Raw genomic sequence first — 22541 nt, 5'->3', positions numbered from 1 at the left:
AAGGGTCCTTCAGGCTGAAGCCAATGTCATGCTTATTGGTTCAGCAGGCTTGTGATACCTTAGAGCCGCTGAGAATGGCTTGTTAGGTAGACTTACTTTTCATGGGGTAAGCTTTTAAGTGCTTCCAAGTGCTTTCAAGTGTTAATCGTTGCTGGTTCCGTGCCTTGGAATGGTGGGGTGAAAGGGGTTGAGTTTTGTGAGGGCTTTGAGTTGTGCTCCCCATAGACAGTAGGCTTCCTGTTTTGGGAAGACCAGAGATACTGACTTACATGCTTCTTTGGCAGGAATTTGATGCATTTCAAGATTAAGCTACAGTCTTCTTGCGTTCGAGTGTCACAGTGTTAAAAGGGAAGTGTGTGGGTGAGTGTAAATGAGCTCTGCGTGCAGAGAGCTGCCTGTGTGCAGTGGGGAATTTTGGCTTCCAGATATTTAATTTCTGGTAACTGTACTTCAGGTTGTTGAAACATTTCAGTCTTGAAAAGCATTTTGCAGTTAATGAGACCACGGGGAGGCACTGCTCCCAGAGAGCTTCAGACTCAGGAGTGGAGGTGGACAGGGGGCCTTCCATTAGCAACACAATTAATTAGTGAGTACATAGCCAGAAAATGCTGGGAAAGAGGGAAATAAAATGAGAGTGGTTTTGATGCCCCTCGTGCAACCAAGAACAAATGAAGCCTGCAGAAGTCTGGGGTGGGGGAAACCATGGATGGCAGGGAAAATGGGGGGAGGCAGGAGATGATTCTGCATGGAGCACTGGAGGCTGCCAGAGGAAGCCCTGTGTCCTGCAGCCATGTCTAAGCAGGGTCCTTCTAGGTCCATGTGGTTCACATTTTGTCACTGCAGTGGGGCACGGCCAGCTCCCACCTGCCTGTAGCCCAGGCCAGCTGCTGCTCCTGCTGCACTGCAGCTTCCTGGAACCATCCAGGGGATCTGGCAGCAGCTCTGCTTGTCACGCAAGCAGCTTAACTCCTTTGCTGCTGGCTATGTGCATGCCAAAAAGCTCATCTGTCTCCTCTCCTGCATTTCCCCTGTTGCTATCTGCACAGCAGACACTGCTTCACATGAGCTCACCTAGCTGCAGGTCCCTGCAGCATGGGGCTCCCCGCTCACACCTTCTTCACCCTGTTAATTATTACAAGGGAAGCGATGAAGGCGAACGTGCACCAAAGTCCAGTGTGAAGGAGAAAATCATTAGTTCTCCCACAGCCATGAGCCAGCCAACTCCAGCCACCATGGAGCCACCCGTGCTGCCAGGGGAGACGAAAGCTGTCTTTGGGGTGGCAGACATCATCGTAGTGGTTTTGTATTTCATCTTTGTCCTCGCTGTTGGAATATGGGTGAGTGCTTGCAGTGAATGGGTTCAGCTCTGCCTGGGGCAGCATTTGATTTTCCCCAGACCATTTCTGGGTACAAAGGTTTCTGCCTGCAGAAGGCATCCTCTGCACACACCATTATCCCACGCCATAATAAACAGGCCTGGGAGGTGACACACCCATGAGCCCCTGTCCCCTTATGGAGACCACTATGGGGTCATCCCCTGGAGATTGTTCTGGGGGTGGTGTAAACCTCCTGTGCTGCAAAGTAGTCTCATGCCACGGGGTGGACAGGAATGGGACCAGGTCAAGAAGAATGCTGGGGCAGGGATGAGAAGAGCGTAATGAGACTTTAGAAGCTTTGGAAAGGTTAGCAATTATTTATTTATGTTGCTCTGTGGAGACCTTTTTTTATAGACATCTGCAGTGTTCTGGTTGGCTGTTTTTCTCATTCCCATTGAGTACATTCCAGAAGTCATTAAATAGGTAAAAGTGGCTTTCTTCCAAACCTAGACTACCAGAAATCTGAGTGAATAGAGGCAGAAGCAATGGCTGAATCCTGGCGTACTTAACAGATGCTCTGAGCAATTCTGGGAGCTGATGCTGATGCCAAAACTTCAATCTTCTCTCAGCTTGGTGGCAATGCTGCTATCTAGTCTGAGAGCTGCTATGCTTCAGCCTGCCACAAAGTCACCTACAAAGCACTGTTCTGAGTGGGGTAAGCTTGCTGATTTGGCAACAATCAGGGGAGCAGGACTAGGGTGGCACAAGATATTGCTTATAGGATGTTTCAGGCTGCTGGGAAAGCCATTGGGTCTGGCCTGAGGGTAAGTGAATGGAGGAAAACACTTTCATTTTTCCTGTGTTTCCAGTCATCGATACGGGCAAGCCGTGGAACCATTGGAGGTTATTTCCTTGCCGGGCGATCCATGACCTGGTGGCCTGTGAGTGAAAAGCATTGCTCTGTTTCTCATGATTTGAAAGCAGTTCTAGATCTAAGGAAGGCAGGCCTAGAAGAGGACTCTGTCCATGCACTTTTTGACTATACGCTTGAGATGAAAAGGATCCATAAGGAATCACCCCAGGCAACTTTGCCAACGGACTGTGGTGTGAAGCTTCCAGGTCCAAAGGGCAGTTCAGCATCTTCAATTTTTTCTCAACTTCCAATTCCTCTGCTAAAGTTAGCAATAAAACTGCCCATGCAGGTGGGTGTGAGGGAGATCTGATTGCCCATTTGGGGCTCAAACTCTTGGGTCCCAACTCACTAAAGATTCCATTGTCCCCAAAGCCAAGAGAGCATTAGGTAATCTAGCAATATGCTATCCAGTAAAAAGCATTTAAAGACTGACGTAAAAATAATCCCAAAGCCCAAGACTATCTGAGCCCCTCGCTATTTAGAGCAAAGTAAAGATTATCGACTAACGATGTAAAGGATATAAACTTCAAACCACCAAAGTATAAATCTTCACTATGAAGAAAAAGGATCTATTGAAGGCATCTTTTCTTGAGAGTGAAAGGTACATATAAAGATAATTTAAAGTTTGAAAGGAATAAAACCACTGCAGGAATAAATGTCCTTCTCAGCCAATGCCAAACTCCAGTACCATATATCTCCCCTGTGAGTCGTGGGTAACGGAATGCACTTCTCAACCAAAACAGGGTTTTTTTAAAATCTTTTTTCCCTTTGTATATGCATTGCCCATAAATTTACTAGGCTAAATAAATCGGACACACATATGTGTCTGTAAGGTAAGTTATTTTTAAAATATTTTTTGTGCTTTTTCTTGGCCACCTGACTATTAATGAAAAAGCTTGATTTGATGATTTTCTCTGATTGTGAGGGGAAAAATTAAAAAAAAACAAACAAAAAAATGGAATATTTCCCCCCTAATAACATCTCTTTTTTTCTCCCTTTTTTTTTTTCCCCTTTTTTTTTCTCCTTCTCTTTTTTCTTTTTTTCTTTATTTCTTTTGGCTCAAACTGCAAGTGGCCACAGACTCTGCTGGGTACAGCCTGAATCTTGGCATCTCCAACTTAGAACCCTAGGTCCATAACGACCTCAAACACTGTTCAGTTTTTGAATCTGTTAGTCCATTTAGAGAGCTGATGCCAACTCTGCAGTGCTTCTTGGAGGGTCAGCTCCTCGTGGCCTTCACCTTGAGTATGTGACTGGCTTACATGTACTTTTTTTATACAGGGATGACAAATTTCTGCAGTGTGTTTGCCTCAAATGAGCCCCAGTGTTACATTACTGCTCCTGTGTAGTACATCACCTTCTGTATTTTTGTGTCTGATGTTGTAGATATCACAAAAAGAGTTTACATTTCTTGAGAGCACCAATTGCTACCTAAGTTGCAAATTCAGGTAGCAGCAACCAGCTCGCTAATCAGGAGTTTTCTTAGACAGGAAGGCAGAGCTGCTGGCAGGATCCATTGTGGGTGTTCATGCCATATTAATGTTTTACCTTGCTCAAGGATGAGAAGCAGATCAAATTCCATCATCCTTTTTTTCAGTTTAGCATTACTTGGGAGAGAAAATATCCTCACAGAAGATGTAGCTAAAAGCAAACTTCATCTGAAGAGAAACAGGCTCAGCTTGTCCTTAGCATCACTTCTCATTTGACCCTGAGAGATTTGGCACTGGTGTAAAGAAGAAAGTGAGGCTATATGCCAAAGAAAAGTGGTAATTAAGTCTGCCTTGTTTAAATCACCTTGGAGTTTGCTTTCTTCCAATTAGAGTGCCAATGAGCCATGGTTGGGACAGTGTTAAAGTTAACTTGAGGAATTAGCACATTCCATAATGTGGAGCTGAATATCTTTGAACCCATGTGAGCACAGTAAACAATAAAAAGCCAGCATATTTCCAACATTGATCTGGCTACAGTTCAAGGATATCCTATCTTAGGATGAGCTTCACCAGAATCCCCAGTGCTGTGCAAACCACCACATGCATGCTCTGTGCAAGACTAAAAGAGGCCAGGATGTCTGCAAGATGTGGAGAGCAGATCCCAAAGGGTCAGCAAGCTTCAAGTTACCAAGGAAATTAAGAAATCCATCGCATTTCATAGACTCTAAGTGGCTGCCACCAGCTTCCCTGTAAAGCAGATGCTTAACTCAGGAGAACCATTGCCAAAGTGAACCCTGATTCTGAGGGAGGAAAACCCAACTGTCCATTAACACCCAGGTACCTACCTGCGAGGAGATAAACATCCTAGGGAAAGGAAGCACTTGGGGGAAGTACTGGGGCTGGTACAGAAGTTCCACATTGTGATTTGATTTTGTGTGCCTGTGCCATGTGTTTCAGATTGGAGCATCACTGATGTCCAGCAATGTGGGCAGTGGCTTACTCGTTGGACTGGCGGGCACTGGAGCAGCTGGGGGTCTTGCTGTTGGGGGCTTTGAGTGGAACGTAAGAGTCTGTTGTGTTGTCTGCTAGGACGTCATGGTTTGCAAAGGGACTGTGGGTTTCTCTCCAGCATCATACACTAACAGTATTGACAACACCATGTCTTGGGGGCAGGGTTAGTGGGCCATATTGGCAGTAGATGGGTGGTTGGACTGAATGATCTTAGAGGTCTTTTCCAACCTTAGTGATTCTACAATTCTAAGTTTTCAAACCTCAGGAGAGAACTGTCCAGAAATTGAGGCAGCTTTAGAAACATGAGATCTGTTTCTTTTAGCTTAAGTGCAATGCACTTAAATGATTAGCTCTTTGACCTTCCCTGAAGCACACAGCCATATTTTTAAGATTTAGTTGCTGCTCATAGAGACTAAAATGAAAGATAACGAGTGCTCAATATGTACTTGGATAATTGCATGATTCTGGAAACAGGGACTTTGTGCTAAATTCAATGCAAAACCACGAGAATCAGCAACACTGCATTCACCTGTCAGCTGCCAAAAAGTGAAGTCTCTGGGGTGAACGTTTGGGTGTGAAGGCAGGTCTCATTCTGTCTTACTGAAATGCCCTGGAAAATTGCCACTGACACCACACGGAGCATGAAAACCAGGCCCTTTGTGTGTGATGCTAATGATATTTCTCAGCTGCAGTGATGAGAAGAGAGACTAGCCAGCCTCACAATAAACATCACTCACCTAACTCTAAATCTTTTGTCTGTATCAGCAGAGAGTGCTAATGGTGCCGGATACTTGCCAAGCACAAGCAGGACCCGGACCACCAAAGGCTTTCTCCTGAGTTATCTATTCACTGCAGCTTTTTTTCTTTTTTTTCTAAACCCTTAAGATCACCTTTAAGTCCTTTGTGAAGAAACCTGAGCCTGTTTTCAGTCTGATGCATGTAAGACATATCACTGTATTTTAAGTAAATCTATTCGAGTAATTTTAGAAGCCCACGAAGACAAGATTGTATGTCAAGGCAAATCTAACTTCATGAGTTTAGATTCATTTCTTTCAAATTGGAAAGGGACCTTAGGATATGCCATTATTCTCTTCCTTCAGCATGGGACATCGCTCAGCTGCAGAGATCATATAGGCATCTTTTACCTGAGCCAATCTCTGCCACTGCAGGAGACACAGCTGTTCTCCTCAATCACACTCAATCTCTGTCCCCAGGGCTTGGTTTCATTTCTGATAACTTAAATAACCAATCAAAGTAAAATCTGACTAATGTAAGGTATTTGGGAAAAAGGTAATGTCCAGAACATGGAGGAAGTGAGGTCTGATAATTCAGTGACTTTTATTTAAGCTCAACTTCTCCTGTCTGGGTTTTTGCTGGGTTTTAGAGAGGAAATACATGATGGGAGATGCCTTTACAACTTTCTAAAGACTCTTCACCTGTGGTGAAGCAGCTGAACTGCCCCTTTATCTGCAAGTAACAGAAGCAGATCTGCTTCAGCCTGAAAGGAGAACATCCCAGCAGAGTCTTGCTGTTGCTTATTTTTATGCTCCACAGGGAGAGTCTGCAGCCTCAGCCTCATCACTTGCTAATCAAGCAACAAACAGATGCTCTCATCCTTCTCTAAATCACTTAACTCTTCACTGCCACCACATCAGTGGTTTCTAAGGCCACAAAATGCAATTGCAACTTGGAAGAACAGAACACACCATCTACCCAAAAGTTCTGAGCAGGGACAAAAACTCAAGAGTTCCTCCCAAATACATTGCATAGCACCTCACACTTCTTTTTTTGTCCATTGGGACAGGATAGGAGAAAGGTGTTCCTGTGTGCTGAATCATGTGCCTTTCTTTTCTCCCTCTCTCCACCAGGCTACCTGGGCACTGCTGGCTCTTGGCTGGATCTTTGTACCTGTTTACATCGCAGCTGGTGTGGTTACCATGCCTGAGTATCTGCAGAAGAGATTTGGAGGGCAGAGGATACAAATCTACATGTCTGTGCTGTCCCTCATTCTCTACATATTCACCAAGATATCTGTATGTATCTACTGGATGCAACCCTTTTGGCTAGGGCAGGGGTAGGTCGTCCTGGCACAATGCAGGGATAACTCAGATGTCCTTGAAGGGGCCAGCTCGGCTACCAGGATCCTGTGTTAGTGTGCTGCTTTGCTCACATAAATAACTGCCTCTACATTGATCATGAAGATCTACCTTCAGAGAGACCACTCGTTAAACAGCAGTGCACATTGAGAACTATACAGGGATATAGCAGCTAATTATTAAATAGTATAAGTGCCACAATTTTTCTGCCTGTTTTCCCTTCCATCAAACCAAATCTTTGGCAATACAGACAGGGGAACTGTGTTTTTGTAGTTGAGTTTTCAACATTAAGAATGTTATGATTATTTCTCTGTCTTTCTATCACTTGTACTGCATAAGAAAGGAATAGGAAAAGGGATAGGTTCTGGATTAAGAGAAAACGCAGCGTCCTTCCTGGATCGCTTGCAGCGTTGTACCCTGCTGATAGTTAACTGCTGGGTATTTCATTTCATTTAAATGCCATTAATAAAGAGGAAGAACTTATGCTCACGGATTTGATAAGCACTGCCTCTGCCCTTGGAGGGAGAGAACTACATTCCAAAGTCCATTACAGAGGCTGAAAATGTCAGTCTCTTGTCTCCAGCTGACTGCTCTGTGGCAGCACAAATCAGTGTTGACTAGACCCCACTGAAGTGTTCAGATCTCAAACTGCCTCAGAAGATGTTGAATGGAGATGAGGCACCTTTTTCTGCTGGCTTCAATGCCCTTCCAGGTTTCTCATGTATCAGGCTCTGAGAAATGCATTAAAATGAGCTTAAGGCTGGAAGCATAGGATGGATTTCCCACCTGTTGGCCATGTTGCCCATGCCAACTGCTGCCACCATTGCTCCCAGGTGTTTTATTCTCTGGGCTGAAGTATTGCCCAAGATGAAGCCTTGGAAAGAGACTTTTGGAGTGGAATTGAGTACCTGGAATTCTCCTGTGATGGTGGTGTGCACAGCTACACCCTCAATGTATTTGGAGAAAAAAGACCGATCATTCTGAATAACCTTTGGCAGAGCTCTATTTGCCAGTGCTTTCCAGAGCAGGACCCTGGCCCCAGTCATTGCTGTTTCAACTCAGTGGTTTCTTCTCTGTGCAGCTAACTCACATGTGTCTGATGGATGTGGCTGGTGGAGTTTATGGGCATGATAGGTGCTTTCTATTAAGCACAGTGCCTTTGTTTGTAGAGAGCTCATTTAGCAGCTGGCTGGACAGCGGGCAGTTGGTTACAAGAACAATTTTTCTCCCTGTGCTTTTTGCTCACACATAAGTTAGCAACTAGGACACTGCAGAGCCCTCCTCTCTTGCAAAGAAGAGCAGAGATCTCATTGCACAATGTTGTCGAAGGACTGATCCTGTACAGCTAGAAACCTGTTTGCATTTTTGCTGGGTGGGCAGCAGAAGGCAGAGAGGCTTCTGCAGTTCCTGACAGTTGCTGTCCCATCTTGGGATTGCAGAAAGCAGGAGCTGCACAAGATGCTTGCTTTTGAAGTGCTTATTTATAGAAATCTTGTCCTATCCTTTCTGTCTTGCTTTCCAAATGTCTTTACCTCTATCTCACCCCATATCAGGTTTACAGGCGTTCTTTAGATGGATTTCCCAACACGTATACATCTCCCATATCACCTTCTGCATCTGAATGATGTTATCTGTATAATTCTGGGTTTCACCTGGTTTTTGGTTTCAATCTCTCTCGCAGTAGGTCCAAACAAAACAAAGCTGATGGGGGCTTCTATCTTTCCAGGGAGGTTCTCAGCAGGTGTAACCTGTTTTACTGGAGTCAGGCTGCTGACGTTTTCAGATAAATAAATCATAGCATAAGATACCAGTGATACTTCAGAGGTCTTTCTAGCTGAGAGTGTCTCTTGGCCACTAGATCACCAGAATATGCTGATGTGCAGAACCCCTTTCCTTCTATGGATACACGAGCATAGGCTCTATGGCCCCAAAGCATGGGATCCTGTGCACCGTATTTGGCTTCAGGGGCAGTAAATGGTGTGGGAGTTTCCACCTCTGTCTCTCTGTGTCAGTGAAGATCAGGTGCCATGAAGGCTGCCTGTAAAGTAGCCCTCATTTTGATGGCTTTGTGATCTGTTGGAATATAGGACTTTGATTTTCATTCTGCTGCTCCCAGACACTGTGAGCTCAGAGCTCAAGGAAGCATTCTCCTTGCACTGAGAACATGAAGGTTCACTGCCATCAGTCCCACACTCTCTCCACCTCTTCCACTTCACCTCTGTAATGTTCTTTGTCAATGCTTTCATCTGCTCAGGGCTGCAGCCTGCTTTATTAGATTTCACTTGTATTAAGTACTGCTATCAAACTTCCTTTTATAAATTATTATTTGATTATATTCCAGACAGATATTTTTTCTGGAGCATTATTCATCCAAATCTCTTTGGGCTGGAACCTCTACTTGTCCACTGTGGTCTTACTAGTTGTGACTGCTGTCTACACTATAGCAGGTAAACTGCTGGCTTTAAAACACTAAACTGTGGGCATGCCCTTTAGGATGTTCCTCTTGGGAGTGCTTGGGGCAGTTATAGGGCCCTAGGGTCCAGCTCTGTGGCAGCTTTCAGTGAAATGGCAGTGAATCCATACTGAAGTCACAGGGCTGGGGCCAAGGAAGTCTTTCCCAGATGAAATACAGGCTGCTGTGTACGTGTGGACACACTCTATCTGTTGTCTGTTGTTCTCCTAACAGGTGGTCTAACAGCTGTGATATACACAGATGCACTGCAGACCTTGATCATGGTACTGGGAGCTCTGGTCCTCATGTTTATAGGTAAGGGGATCCTTCAGTGGCATCACGCACTAGCTTAATGATCCCAAGGTCATCAGAGCTTATGAGGCTACCTCACCCTTTGGGAGAAGGAAGGTGCAGAAATGAGTTTTAATCACTCACAGAATAGGTGCTGGCACAATCCTCATTTGCCAGCAAGTCAGACTTCCTTCATCCTTTGTACTACCTGTCTGGAGGTAAGGTTCTGGATAACTTCACCTCCCTCCTTTGGGGTTGTCTGGAGTTGCCAACAAGCTTACAGAACTGCATCTCCAAAGACAAACTCAGCTCACTGTGCTCATGTAAATTCAGAACAGTTCTGCTGACTTTGGGAGTTACTGTGGGTTCACCTGGGTGTAACAGAATTATAAAAAAATAAAATAACAAGGAGCAGACCATCATTAGTCTTTGCTTTATGTCTTCTTGGCAAACAGAGATTTAACCCATGTTTCATTTCATACCTCCTCCTCCAGCTCTTGGAGGGCATATGAACAAAGAGTAGGTGCTGAGGACATTGTGGGGATTAGGATAACAGAGGTTTTCCCGCATTGATCTTCTTCCAGGATGCACTGCTAAAACCACAAGGACTCTGGGCAAGATCCAACTTAGTTCTATACATGCTTTGACCGCCAAAAGCGAGAGCAGAATGAATAGTAAAGAGATGAGAGGAAGATAACTGAAAAGAATGCAATCGGTAAACTCAGATAAGGAAATAAAATTAAATTATTGGCATTTTCTTTTCAGGATTCGAAAAAGTTGGCTGGTATGAAGGACTTAAGGAGAAATACAACACAGCTATACCCAAGGTCATAGTCCCAAACACAACCTGTCACCTCCCACGTGAGGATGCCTTTCATTTGTTCAGGGACCCAGTCACAGGGGACATTCCTTGGCCGGGCCTTGTATTTGGACTCTCCGTGCTGGCTCTTTGGTGCTGGTGCACTGATCAGGTAAAGAAAGACTTTTCCTCTCTGGGAGTCCCCTGTAGTGTTATTTCCAGTCCGCTCCTCCAGTCCACTCCTTTGTAGATCTGTGAGCTGAGACAAGACTGTGCCTTGCTGTGTGGGAGTTACTGCCTCTGTTACTGGACTAGACCACTCTTTCAACTTCCTCAGCAAGCAGCTGGTTTTTTGCACTTCTTGGGGTGGAGAGAATAGGTGATTTTCATCCAATTTACCCTCCTGTGGGCTGCAGTTTGTGCGATGAGGATATAGCAGTGCAATCTGGAGCTGGCTCTGCAGTGACCTTGTGTAGATCTCCAGATAAATTGATTGTACTCCAGCAGGTCTCTGATTTCTCATCCCTATCCAAGCTACAAACAAGGAAAACTGTATTTGTTTCTTACAAAATTTTGTTTTTGTTGTTCAAGATGGGATAATCATCAAAACCCACCACTGATCTTTCACTGAATCAGATTAGGCTGCTTCATTCCTTGTCTCTTGCTGCCGTACAGCTGCTGCCTCCAGTCCCCAAGGTGGCTTCATTTCAGTCAAGGGCGAAATTATTTCTGTAAGGAAATTTCCACTCTGCCCTCTCCCATAGCCTGTGTGCTGAGCTCTGAGCAGGCTGCAGACACTGAGATGGGAAGGTTGCCATTGGCATGCAAAACAGCCTGGGGTCCTGTTGGGTGAAAGTCATCCATGAGTACGAGAGGAAGGATGGATCCTGCTCTCTCTGCAGTGCTTCTGTTCTGCTTCCCACTCTCTTTCTGACCAATTGCAGGTGATAGTTCAAAGGTCCCTCTCCGCCAAGAACCTCTCCCATGCCAAAGGTGGATCAGTGCTGGGAGGATATTTGAAAATCTTCCCTATGTTTTTCATTGTCATGCCAGGAATGATCAGCAGAGCTCTTTATCCAGGTAAGCCTTCTCGTGTTCCTCACTGCAGAGCTTTACACCTGCTATGAGCACTAATTGCACACAGGTTCTCCAGCACTTTCACACCTCAGGCATACTTGTATGCTTTCTTGTTGTGCACTCGTGTTCCCAGGCCTTTCCTCCATCTCCAGTGCTCTCACAGTGGCAGAAGTTACCTGGAGTATCCTTATGGGGCAGGTTGTGCTAGAGGGAACACAGAGATCATGCTGTGGATATTGCTTGTTTCTGTGTAGGAAGTTGATAAGGTGAAATGCTTGAAGCATTGAGGTTCTCCTTCAAGTTCTATGGATTGTTTCCAGTATGCATTTGGTGAGTCTTAGCAGGATACCATGCAATTTTATGCAGTTCCTGGTAGACTAAGTACAGCAGGCCTCCTTTGTGGAAAAAAAAAACCAGAATTCCCCTCATGTTGTCTCCCAAGGAACTTTCCTTGCTCATTCCTTCAGAGCACACCACTTCCTGGGGAGAATGCCCTTGTTAGAAGGCTCATACCTGGGAGCTTCAAGTGCCTCTCTACCAGAGTTCATCAAATAGGATGCAGCATCCTTGGTAGCCCAGCTGGCAGGATCATGGAAACTTACAAATCTTCAGGCATTAAAAATACGCAACATCCAGGAGACAGAACTAAACAGAACAGCAAAACCATATATCAAAGTTTCACTTTTATTTTATGACAGAAAATGTTCTTCGGCTCTACTTGCTTTTGCTACATTTTGGCTTCACCTCAGATTTGTATGAAATTAAACAGGACATCAAGATTTGTTCCCCTGGGTTATACATCCTACGGCTGTATAGGATTTACGTGACTTCTTGTTCTTTACATGTCTCCTACAGATGAAGTAGGCTGTGTGGACCCGAGTATCTGTAGAAGGATCTGTGGAGCTGCAGTGGGTTGTTCCAACATTGCCTACCCCAAACTTGTGGTAGAGCTCATGCCTGATGGTGAGAAACTTTTATGGAAGTGGGCTTGAGCCAAGCTCTATGCAGAATCCATCCTAATCCATCCTAAGGACAAGGAAATCTTCCTGCAGTTATCAGCCATTGGCATGCTAAAGTAGTGCTGGGAGGCTAAAGGTCTAGTCCTGATTTTTTTGCTCCCTCAGGGCTCCGGGGTTTGATGATTGCCGTGATGATGGCAGCCCTGATGAGTTCCCTCACCTCCATTTTCAACAGCAGCAGCACCCTCTTCGTTATAGACATCTGGCAGCGGATCCGTAAAAATGCTTCGGAGCAGGAGCTGATGATTGTGGGCAGGTCCTTACGTTTCTTTATGTCTTTTTACTGGCATCATCTGTTTTGACTGCAGCATTTACATTCTTCAGTCTGGACACACTAAGAAAAACCTGGTGCCAAAGACATAGATCAGAAACACAGCCTGGGAAGAGCATTACAGTATCCAGCTTCATCTCAGATAGACCTGGTCAAAGGGTACATTGAGCTTACTGCTGTGCTAGGTAGATCATTACTTCTCTGTTAGCTAAGCTTAGCAAAAATACTGACTTAAATCTGCATTTTAGGAAAGGCAAAGGTGCTCCGGAGTCACTGTCACTGGAGGTCTTTAAAAACATGATTTTCATATCAGGCTGTGGTAATACATTGCAGTTGCTCCTTTTGGGGGAAAAGAGCACCCTTGATGAGCTGGGCCTCCCAGCTCTCTTTGTCTGTGATAAGTTACAGTGGCCTTTACAAGCAAGCCTTAGTATTGCACTATATTAGGGGCACATAAAGTTCTCCTCTTGATAGCAGAATTTAAGCTGCATTCTGCATATTTGTGCTATTTCCTTCTCAGTTCACAAGTACTGTTTCAAACCTTTATGCTGGGATAGGTGAAGGATACAGGCTGTACCTCACTCTGCCACTGTAGAGTATGGAAGTGCCTCTTCCTCAGCCACATGGAGAAACCTCTCTAACATGCAATACAAAGATGATGAAGGGATATAACATGCACTTGAGACCACAGGATCAATTTTAAAAAAGAGAATATGAGTTGGAATTTGGCAAAGGCACTGGACCAAGCATGATATCTGCTTGTAGAGGTGGCAGAAAGGTTGCTAATGATCACAAGCTTCCAGCTCTCTATGTCGTCTGAGAGAAAATCCTTTGAAGTACATGTCACTGAGGACATGTGAAGTTGAGGGGGTTTGCATTGGCCGATGGTGTGGGCCACCAGGCCCTTGAGGATCTCTCACGTATTGTCTGGCAAGTCCCAGTGCAGCTTACTTTGAAACCTGTGAAATCACCTCTGGGATTTGATTGATCTGATAATAGTAGAGAATGATTTTCTCTTTCCCTATGTAAACACCATTCTTAAGAGTGATGTCTGGATTTATGGGTAGGAAATTCTGGAAGCGATTGGAATTTGCTGCAGAACTTTATTTTGAGGTTGACTTCTCTAATAATAGAGCTCATGCAATTTTATCCTCACCTTCCAGAGTCTTCATTCTCATCCTGGTAGTCATCAGCATCCTCTGGATCCCCATCATTCAATCAGCCAACAGCGGCAAGCTCTTTGACTACATTCAATCTATAACCAGCTATCTGGCTCCACCCATCACTGCGCTCTTCATCCTGGCCATCTTCTGCAAGAGGATTAATGAGCCTGTAAGTGGCACGTGAAATACCAATTGATGCACATACCTAATTACATAGAATAAATGATTAAATATCTCCCCTCACTTTCCAGCCTTGGAGATTCTTTCGACTCAAAACCACTCCAGCTAAAAAGTGTGATGATTAGAAGGCATTTTCTTGGGACATATTAGTAGATCTTAATCTCTAGTGTGTGTGTGTTTTGCTTCCAAGAAGCCACTGCAAGGAATACTTCTTGTCAGTCTCATTTGAACTCACAAAAGCCCAAGATGTTCTACACTTCAAGGATGGGATCTCAAAGTCTAGTTGGAGGCATGTTGCTAGGAGGAGACTTGCATTATCTGTGCTCTATCAATTCTGTGTTCAAGAACTGAAAAATAAAATGAGGATTTAAAACTAATCCTCCTTTGATGTGTGTCAGTATGGGATTCTATCAAGCATAAAAGGTTTTGCTCTATGAAAGAGCTATATTAAAGAAGGAAAAAAAAAGAAAGAAAGGAAAAGAAGAAAAAGAGGAAAGCTTGAACCAAGGGTATTGTGCAGTGAGTGTTTCTTTATGCTTGCCTTCCCTCAGGGTGCTTTCTGGGGCCTCCTGTTTGGGCTGGCTGTTGGTCTCATTCGGATGATCATGGAGTTTATTTATAGCGCACCATCCTGTGGTGAGGAGGACAGAAGGCCGGCTGTGCTGAAGGACCTGCACTACCTCTACTTCGCGCTCATCCTCTGCGTCCTCACCGCCACTGTCATTGTCCTCATTAGTCTCTGCACCCCTCCAATCCCTGAAGAAAAGGTAAGTGACTTTTCTCAGAAACCCCATTTGGTTTCCAAAAATCTCTAGAATCTCTAGTCCTTTTCACGCCGTGGCTAAGAAATGGTGTGTAATGCTGCAAAGAAGCACTTGCTCCATCGCTTTCTGTTCCCCAGGTCTCACAGTGTTAATGCTTCCTGAGGCACTGAAATTGAGTGTGAGTTTCCATGCTGACACTGGAGCTGGGCAGACACCACAGCCCATCATAGCTGGAAGAGAAAGAAAAGAAGGAGGGGGAGGGAGAGGAAATCATATTACAGAGCACTGCTGAGGAGAAATTAAATATATCTAATTGTAGCATCTACTCTGTTTCAGCAGAGCCAGCATCAATCTTGCAGGCAAACAAGATTAATAACTTTTGCAACATGGGCATTTAGGAAAATTGTCCCAATGTGATCTCAATTACATTTAATAACTTTGAGTCAGGCGCAACTTTCTTTTACTTAACACATTAAAATGGTGCAGAATTGGGAGGCTTCATGTAATAAAACCTCAGAGCGACTCTTTACAGTGCAAAGTTTTAAAGCAGCTGTCAATATAACAAAGCTGCCATCTACCTCCAAACAAAGTTACTGGATAGATTTAAAATACATTGTGTTTTATTTTTTTTTCTAACTGTGTGAGGAAATGAGGGTGATGCTATCACAGCATTTTCTATCTGTTGCTTCCTCATAACTTGCAAAGCATTAACCAGCGCCGTCCATGTTTGATTGAATGTTAGTGGTGTCAAAGATACCCAGCTCCTAAAGATTACATGAAAGCAGGTGCTCAGATAGAGGAGAGGCAGAGAGAGATTGTCTTTGTGTCTGCTTTGAGATAAAGTCTCAGCTTTTATTAGCTATCAGAGGATCCACATGGGAGAGAAATACTGGCAAGGAGGCACCATTAGTTCTGCAGCTTACGTTGTTCGCTGCTGCTCGGGGTGGCCAGATGGTTGCCAGCAATTAATTACTGTGGTTTAATGAGTTCCCACTCATCATCTGACCTGTGATAACTAAATGTGTGCAGTGCTCCCTTCCCACAGCAATAGCAAGATAAGATGCATTAGCATAGCACTGGCAAATAGTGAACACTCATACCCACCAGTTCAGAAAATGAAGAAACTGACCGCAGCACCTGCATCTTTTTGATCTGAGCTCAGAGGTGTAAAAGCATTTTCTCTTAAGGAATGTGTGTGTTGGGGGAGGAGGTACCAAAAACTTCTTGTAGATGGGTGCAAACCTTAGAAAAATTAAAATGTAATCACCGAATCTTAGAATCAGGTCTTCAGAAGGACTGCTGCCTAACCTGCCTTGATAGACAAAGTTACCTTCGTCTCTCATATCTATCTGAATTCTGTGAACAATATGGGGTATAGTCTACCCTTAAGAAGATGCTGAACGGCTTAATTATCTGGTCAGATCTAGCCATTTTGTTAATAATCACATCACTAGTGCTTCTTTGCTTTGTATGGTATAGTTAATACAGTTAATGCTGTGGCAGTGGAATGACACAGATGCTCAGACAATCATCTGATGATGGAGATGTCAGACTGAGGGCAGCTTTTGCCCTGGACCTGATCATGTAAATAGGGCTGGACCATGCCTGTAGCAATGTGGGTTTCCAGGACGCACTGCTGAGGTGCTGTGGGGATGCTGAGACAGCCCCTCATCATCTCAAGTTAGTCTGTGTCCACGCTGAGATTGGTCAAGGACAGAAATATTGTGGAAAGAAGAGCAGGAGGTAGAAAGCAGAGCAGGTAAGTCAGCCCCTAAGTCTGGCTGAAGCTGGCACTTGATTTCGGTGTTTGGCCACAAGCTACTTCGGGTTGTTGGGTTTTGGCTTGCAAAACAGGAAACACGGTGGAGAGACTGTGTGTCCCTATAACAACGGCTGAAGAGAAAACTGGTGGTGGGCATGAGGGCTGGAGGTGTGTGAAGTTGTGGCCCTTCCCAGTCCCAGTGCTGGGCAATTCACTTGGTGAGCATTAGATCCTCCCCCATAAATATCACTTGGGGCTAATCTGCCAGCCCTTATCTGTGCAGCACTTCGAGAAGTAATGATGAAAGATACTATATAAGGGCTAGAAATTACACCATTTATTATGTCAAGCAAAAGTAGAAACAAGCCTCTAAAGTAAAAGCCAAATGAAATACAGTGATAGATCAGATTTCAGCAGATGTAAATCAGCATAGCTCCACTGCCTTCAAAGACCAGCAACAGCTGCTGAGCACAGTTATGCCACTTTATACAAGCTGAAGATCCACACAGGATAACTTTAAATATTGAATCCCAATTCTTTTCAGATAGCAAATGGGAAAAAGGAGAAAAGAGATTTGTATCTGATGTTAGAAAGGTATAGCTAATGTGCCCGACTTTAAATGAATTACAATGCGAGAACTGCAAGCTGTAGCATTTTCTCCTGCTGTTTTGGACACTCTCCCATCCCTGTGGTGATTGATGCTGTGCTGGAAAACAACTATGCAAAGAATTTGTTTGGTATGCTCCAGAGTTCATATGTCTTCATTGTAGGTAGTCCATATTGTGTCACGCTGTCCTTGAAAACCCTGCAAAAGAGCTTACAATTAAATTTGAGACTGTGAAGCTGAAACACAACTGTCAGGTGCCAGATGGCATTTTGGAACAGAAGGATTTATTTGAGTTTACAAACAACAGAAGAAAAACTTTGCTGAGTTCTTGTAAAAGCCCCTGTCCAAGGAGAATGTGGGGGTGAAAAGGGAGAGAAGCAGCTCCCACAGTACAAGTACTAGAGAAGCAGGTCACCTCCTCTGGTGTCAGGGCTCATGCTGACATGCTGATGGATCAGCAATTCCAGCTGATGTGCTCTGGAACTCGGGATGTTTTCTCAGTGTGCTGCCGTCTGGATTCAGTGCTTTCTTTAGGTGTGCTGCCTGAGAGGAGCACCAGACCAGCGTGTGCTGGGCTTCTTTGGTGTGTGTCCTTCAGCAGATGACACAGAGGAAAAGGTGACCTTGAGGAATTCAGTCATCCCAAAACTACTCTGGGGAGGTTGAAGCTGGAGAATGGGTATGAGGCTTCATCAGGGAGCCCTCTGGGGTCCTGGCTTGCTGTGTTGAAGAGGTTAGCACAGACAAAGCACCACTTTGATAGAATTATAGAATGGCTTAGGTTGGAGGGGACCTTAATGACCATCCAGTTCCAACCCCCTGCTATGGGCAGAGTTGCCAGCCACGAGATCAGGCTACCCAGGATCCAATCCAACCTGGGCTTTAGTGCCTCCAGAGATGAGGCATCCACAAGCTCTCAGGGTAACCTGCTCCAGGTTTGGGGTGGTTCAGTGATGCTCTGTGATGGGGTTACCTGTGTGTCTGTACTGCTGGGAATGGCTCTCACTAGCAGAACCTGAGCCTCAGGGAATCTCCAGCCCTGCAGGTTTAGATGCAGCGTGAAGGGGGTTGGTCACACAGTGACATGCAGGAAGAAAAGCAAAAAGACAAAAGTTTCTCAAACCCTTCAGTACTCTAAAACTTTGATACATTCCAGTGACATTTCCTAAGTGATTAAAAAAAAAAAAAATCCTTGAGAAAGATGAGGATCATCAAATCAAAGCAATTTAGCACATCGTGACAAGAAAGATTAGCCCTGCCCAATGCTCATCTTGGTTGAAAATGATTTAAATAAAGCTATAAATCTTCTGGAAATTATGCAACATTGTGTGTCAGCTGGAAACTGCTGCCTAGATTTGTGTGTGTGAAATTCAAAAATTAAACTCATGTTACTTTGTAAAGTGACCTATTTGAGACATTCATTTCCATACAGGCAGAGCAGGGGCACAGTTTCTCATCAGGCAGATGTGTGACTTTTCCTGACCAGGGCTTTGCTGTCCCAGTCTTGTTCTTAATGACCTTGTCTTTATGGGACGTCCATGAATTTGGGTAACTGCTGTTGTGTTGTGTGGCCTTACTATTTGGCTCAGTCGCAGCATGCAGGAGTTAGAAAGTGGCCACCAAGCTCCTCAGTGTGCCATAGTCAGCCAAACAAGCAGCAGCCCCCAGCTTAAAGACCTGAGCACCTGGGATTGTTAATGCCACCCCACAGCTGGGGAAAGGACTGCTGAGGTTTGCAGGACTTCCTATGTGCTTTTCCCCTCCCCAAGATGTGAGAAGACTTTGAGGCCTACCCTAGGACAAGGGCTTTGCTCATCCCACTACTGTAGAACAGAGATTGCAGCCACAAAAGCCTTTCCACAGCTCATTTACACACATGGCTTTTGAAAGCATGATGCAAGGAGGAGCAGTAACTCCAGAAAACTGGAATTAAATATAAACAAAAAAAATCCCAAGTGAAAAAAAAGTAATTCAGACCAACATGCCCAGAGCTCATTCTTTTCTTTTCTTCTTTTTTTTTCCTCTTGTAAGTACACCCATTGCTGTAATGCACAGGATATCCATTCCTGCAAACTGTGACTTGTTTATCACCACTCTGGCTCTGTCCCTCTGCACTGCTTCAGTCAGAGAACAGAGAGACAACGCTGTTGCTTTTCCACCAAGAACTGCAAGAGAAACTCATTTGGAAGTGCAGGTTACTGCTTGGATGTGAGCTTCTCTCAGCTGTGAGGCTTAATGCTCTTTCAGGGTTTGCTTTTCCTATTAAACTACAGCTGAGATGAGACAAGATCCTTCAGTCTGTTCCCACATCCCCGAGATGAAGCCACTCAAACAGCAGTGTCCTGATGGCCATGTATCCACATCATGCCCTATGGCCATACATCCATGTGCCAATACACAGCTGATCTTTATCTGCTGAGAGTGGGCAGAGGGTAACAATTGCTGTCTGTAACTGGCAATAACCAGAGAGGGCTATTCTAGCTTTTTTTTTTTTTTTTTTTTTTTGTTATTTCTCTCTTGCTTCTTTTTTTTTCTTCTTTTTTTCTTTTTAATTGACTTAATGGCCCTTCCCTGCTGGACAGCTGCTGTTCTGGACACAGATCTTCATCATTATTTCAAGTCACTAAACTGACCACAGTAAGTAATCAGTGCCTACTAAAAGGTATCTGGTAGAAACAGGGATGGATTAAGCAAAAAGAAAAACAGACAAACAGATGGAAAGAAGCTAGATTAACTCACCATTTTTTCCTCAGCTTTTCAGCTCAAGCGGGCTGCTACTGCCTTTTGTTTCCAGCGTGTGGACACCTTTACAAAGGGGAAATGGCAGGGGAATAACCACTACCCCCAGAACCACTCTCCCAGCACTGTTTCGGAGAGAGCCTTGACTTGCATACCCATCCGGGACTGGCAGGCCATAACCTGTGTTCTCCATCCTTTTTTCAGCTTGCTTGCCTGACGTGGTGGACGAGACACAAAAAATCTCCTGACATTGATCTGAAAACTTACAAGAGCGGATCAGCACAGATAAACCCAGCTAATGGAGAGCACGACTTGGTCGAAAGTGCAGATGCATGCAGTAAGGAGGAGACAGGTAGGGGGCCTGGCTGTGTACAAGCACACTTGTGTGCATGTGAGTGCGTAACTAGGACCCCCCCCCCCCCCCCCCACACACACACTTGTCCAGCCACAACACATGAGAGGTCAGCTGTCGGAGTAAGCACTTGAATTTATGGCTATACCAGTTATGGAGATGGGAGTAATGGAAGCGTTGTGGCTTTTAGCCTTCCAGGCAGATCTGCTAGTGTGTTTCTTTCTTATCGTGCTCTACTCAATGGCTCATAAGAGCTGCTATTGTTGAGAATCAGAGAAATCCCACTATTCACTAAAATGCTTTTCCTCCACCCAAAAATCAAGTCATTTGCTCACGCAAACTACCCTGATCCAGTCCTGGTCTGGTTGCAGCTTTACTTTAGCCCCTAAGGCCTGGTACTTCATGGCATGATGGACTCCTTAGAAGGGAGTCAACAGCCACCTACTGTGACCCTTGGGGGTGGAGGTCTGTGCAGCTGGAATGCTGCCCATCATCCCATTGGCACTGGAGCTTTGTGCCACCACATCTCTTTAGCTGGCTCAGCAAAATGCTTTAGAGGAGATCTGTATCACTACTGCAAGATTTCTTCACTTCCTGCTTTTGTTGGTCTGTTCAAAGGACATTGGTGCCAACTACAGCCAAGCTAAACAGAAATGAACAGAAAAAAAAAAGCAGTACCTTTATTTTTCTTTTTTTCCAGTAGAGTAAGCTTGGGCTTAAGTTACATGCAGATGCTCATCTACTTAAAACTTATTTATAATTTCTTATCAATTCCTAGTTCTCTCAACTGGCTCATTTTTTGTAAACAAATGTCTCAGTAATTTGGTAATTAGTAATGATGGGAAAGGAAATATGGAGTACGAAAACTGACAGTTTAATGAGTTCTTGGATAACACCTTTTTCAAGGCCTTACGACATTCTGCCTTTCCAAAAAAAAAAAAAAAAAAAAGGTTATATTTGGAAAGCACAGCCAATGAAATACACACAGCGTAGGACTGACAATTAAAACACATACTTCACCTGGCCTGTCACACGTAATAAATAAGCCGGGAGAGCTCTAAAAGCACCATCATGCTGTCAGGAACTTGTGAATGTGGATGGAAGATGGGCCAGGGAGGAGGGGGAAGAAGTCTGTTAATTAACTAATGAGTGATTGGCTTTGCAATCAACTAGCTGCAATCAGGCTGTGCTATACTTGGTAGAGGCAGAGCTTTCTCCTTCCACTTCCCATCATCTCCCATCACCATCTTCCATCTCCTATCCCAGGTGCACCTCAAGAGCCATTGCAGTTTGGCCAACACAATCTGGCAGAAGGAGGCAGGGAATTGTCCCCTCTAGATGGTAACAGTGATATTTTCTCTGTGTTTCACAGTACCCAAGCCTCCCTGCTGGAAAACACTGTATCTCTGGTTCTGTGGTCTGTCCCCCAGCCCCACATCAACTCTGTCCCAGGAGGAGAGAGCTGCCTTGGAGCGCAGACTTACCAGCATTGAGGAGAAGCCTCTCTGGAAGGCTGTTTGCAACGTTAACGCTCTTCTCCTGCTGACCATTAATGTCTTTCTGTGGGGATATTTTGGCTGAGATGGGGTTGGGCAGTGCATGGCTTTGGTTTACTACAGGTCTTCTCATCCTCACGTCTGAGCCGGAGGCTTTGGGTGACAGATTCTGCTGATGGTCCCCATGTGCCTGGGCATGGCCCTTCCCCAAGGCACTGCTTGCTGGAAATGCCTCCTGAGCCAAGGAGTGACCGGTTGCAGACAGGATACATGAGAAAGCACATGGGAGCCAACAGAGCTGGGGTCAGCTTTAGAGCAGAGCCAAACCTGACAGGGAACAAATGTCTGGAAAGACTGGAGCCTTACTCCTCTCATGCAACCTGACTGCCCCACTGCTTTAGGGGAAGAACTTCTGGCTTACATTACTGTGGGGGAGGAGGCTGAAGCACTTCTTGCAGACTTTTACATGACCAAATTGAGATGGGGTCAGGGTGCGATCACTGAATTAGTGACAATCCAGGCTCCTGTAGCTACCCCAAACCTACACTGGACAATCTCCCCTCCCCCCACCCCATATTGGCAGCAGACAGACCCCCACCAGCCCCTGGCCTGTCCCTCTTCGCTCCCGGGTTAATCTTGCCTTTAACAGCATTACCAGCAATAAAAGTGCCTTAGTAACAAAGCCAATTTTGACTCCAGGTTATTGTGGCTATATATCCTGCACTGACACATCAAGGTCTCCCTGGGACCACCATGTCATAGGCGTGGGATGGAAATGAACACTCCTCCATGGGCCGGGTCAC

General features: G+C 44.9%; 1 protein-coding gene across 1 annotated transcript; it reads left to right on the top strand.

The window, feature by feature from the left end:
* Positions 1–1061: 1061 nt before the first annotated feature.
* On the top strand, positions 1062–21823 carry SLC5A9 (solute carrier family 5 member 9; the record flags this gene model as incomplete). Its single annotated transcript, XM_079536000.1, has 14 exons — positions 1062–1337; positions 2186–2257; positions 4617–4721; positions 6539–6703; positions 9108–9213; positions 9453–9533; positions 10275–10480; positions 11253–11388; positions 12241–12348; positions 12510–12660; positions 13839–14007; positions 14570–14785; positions 20095–20242; positions 21615–21823. 14 exons carry the CDS (start codon positions 1062–1064, stop codon positions 21821–21823), a joined length of 2148 nt encoding a protein of 715 aa, XP_079392126.1.
* Positions 21824–22541: the final 718 nt, after the last annotated feature.

Source organism: Tetrao urogallus (genome assembly GCF_951394365.1).
Source record: "Tetrao urogallus genome assembly, chromosome: 5".
In the NCBI taxonomy this organism is placed as follows: domain Eukaryota; kingdom Metazoa; phylum Chordata; class Aves; order Galliformes; family Phasianidae; genus Tetrao; species Tetrao urogallus.
Note: the sequence above shows the minus strand (reverse complement) of the source record. Positions and strands in the feature narration are given on the sequence as shown.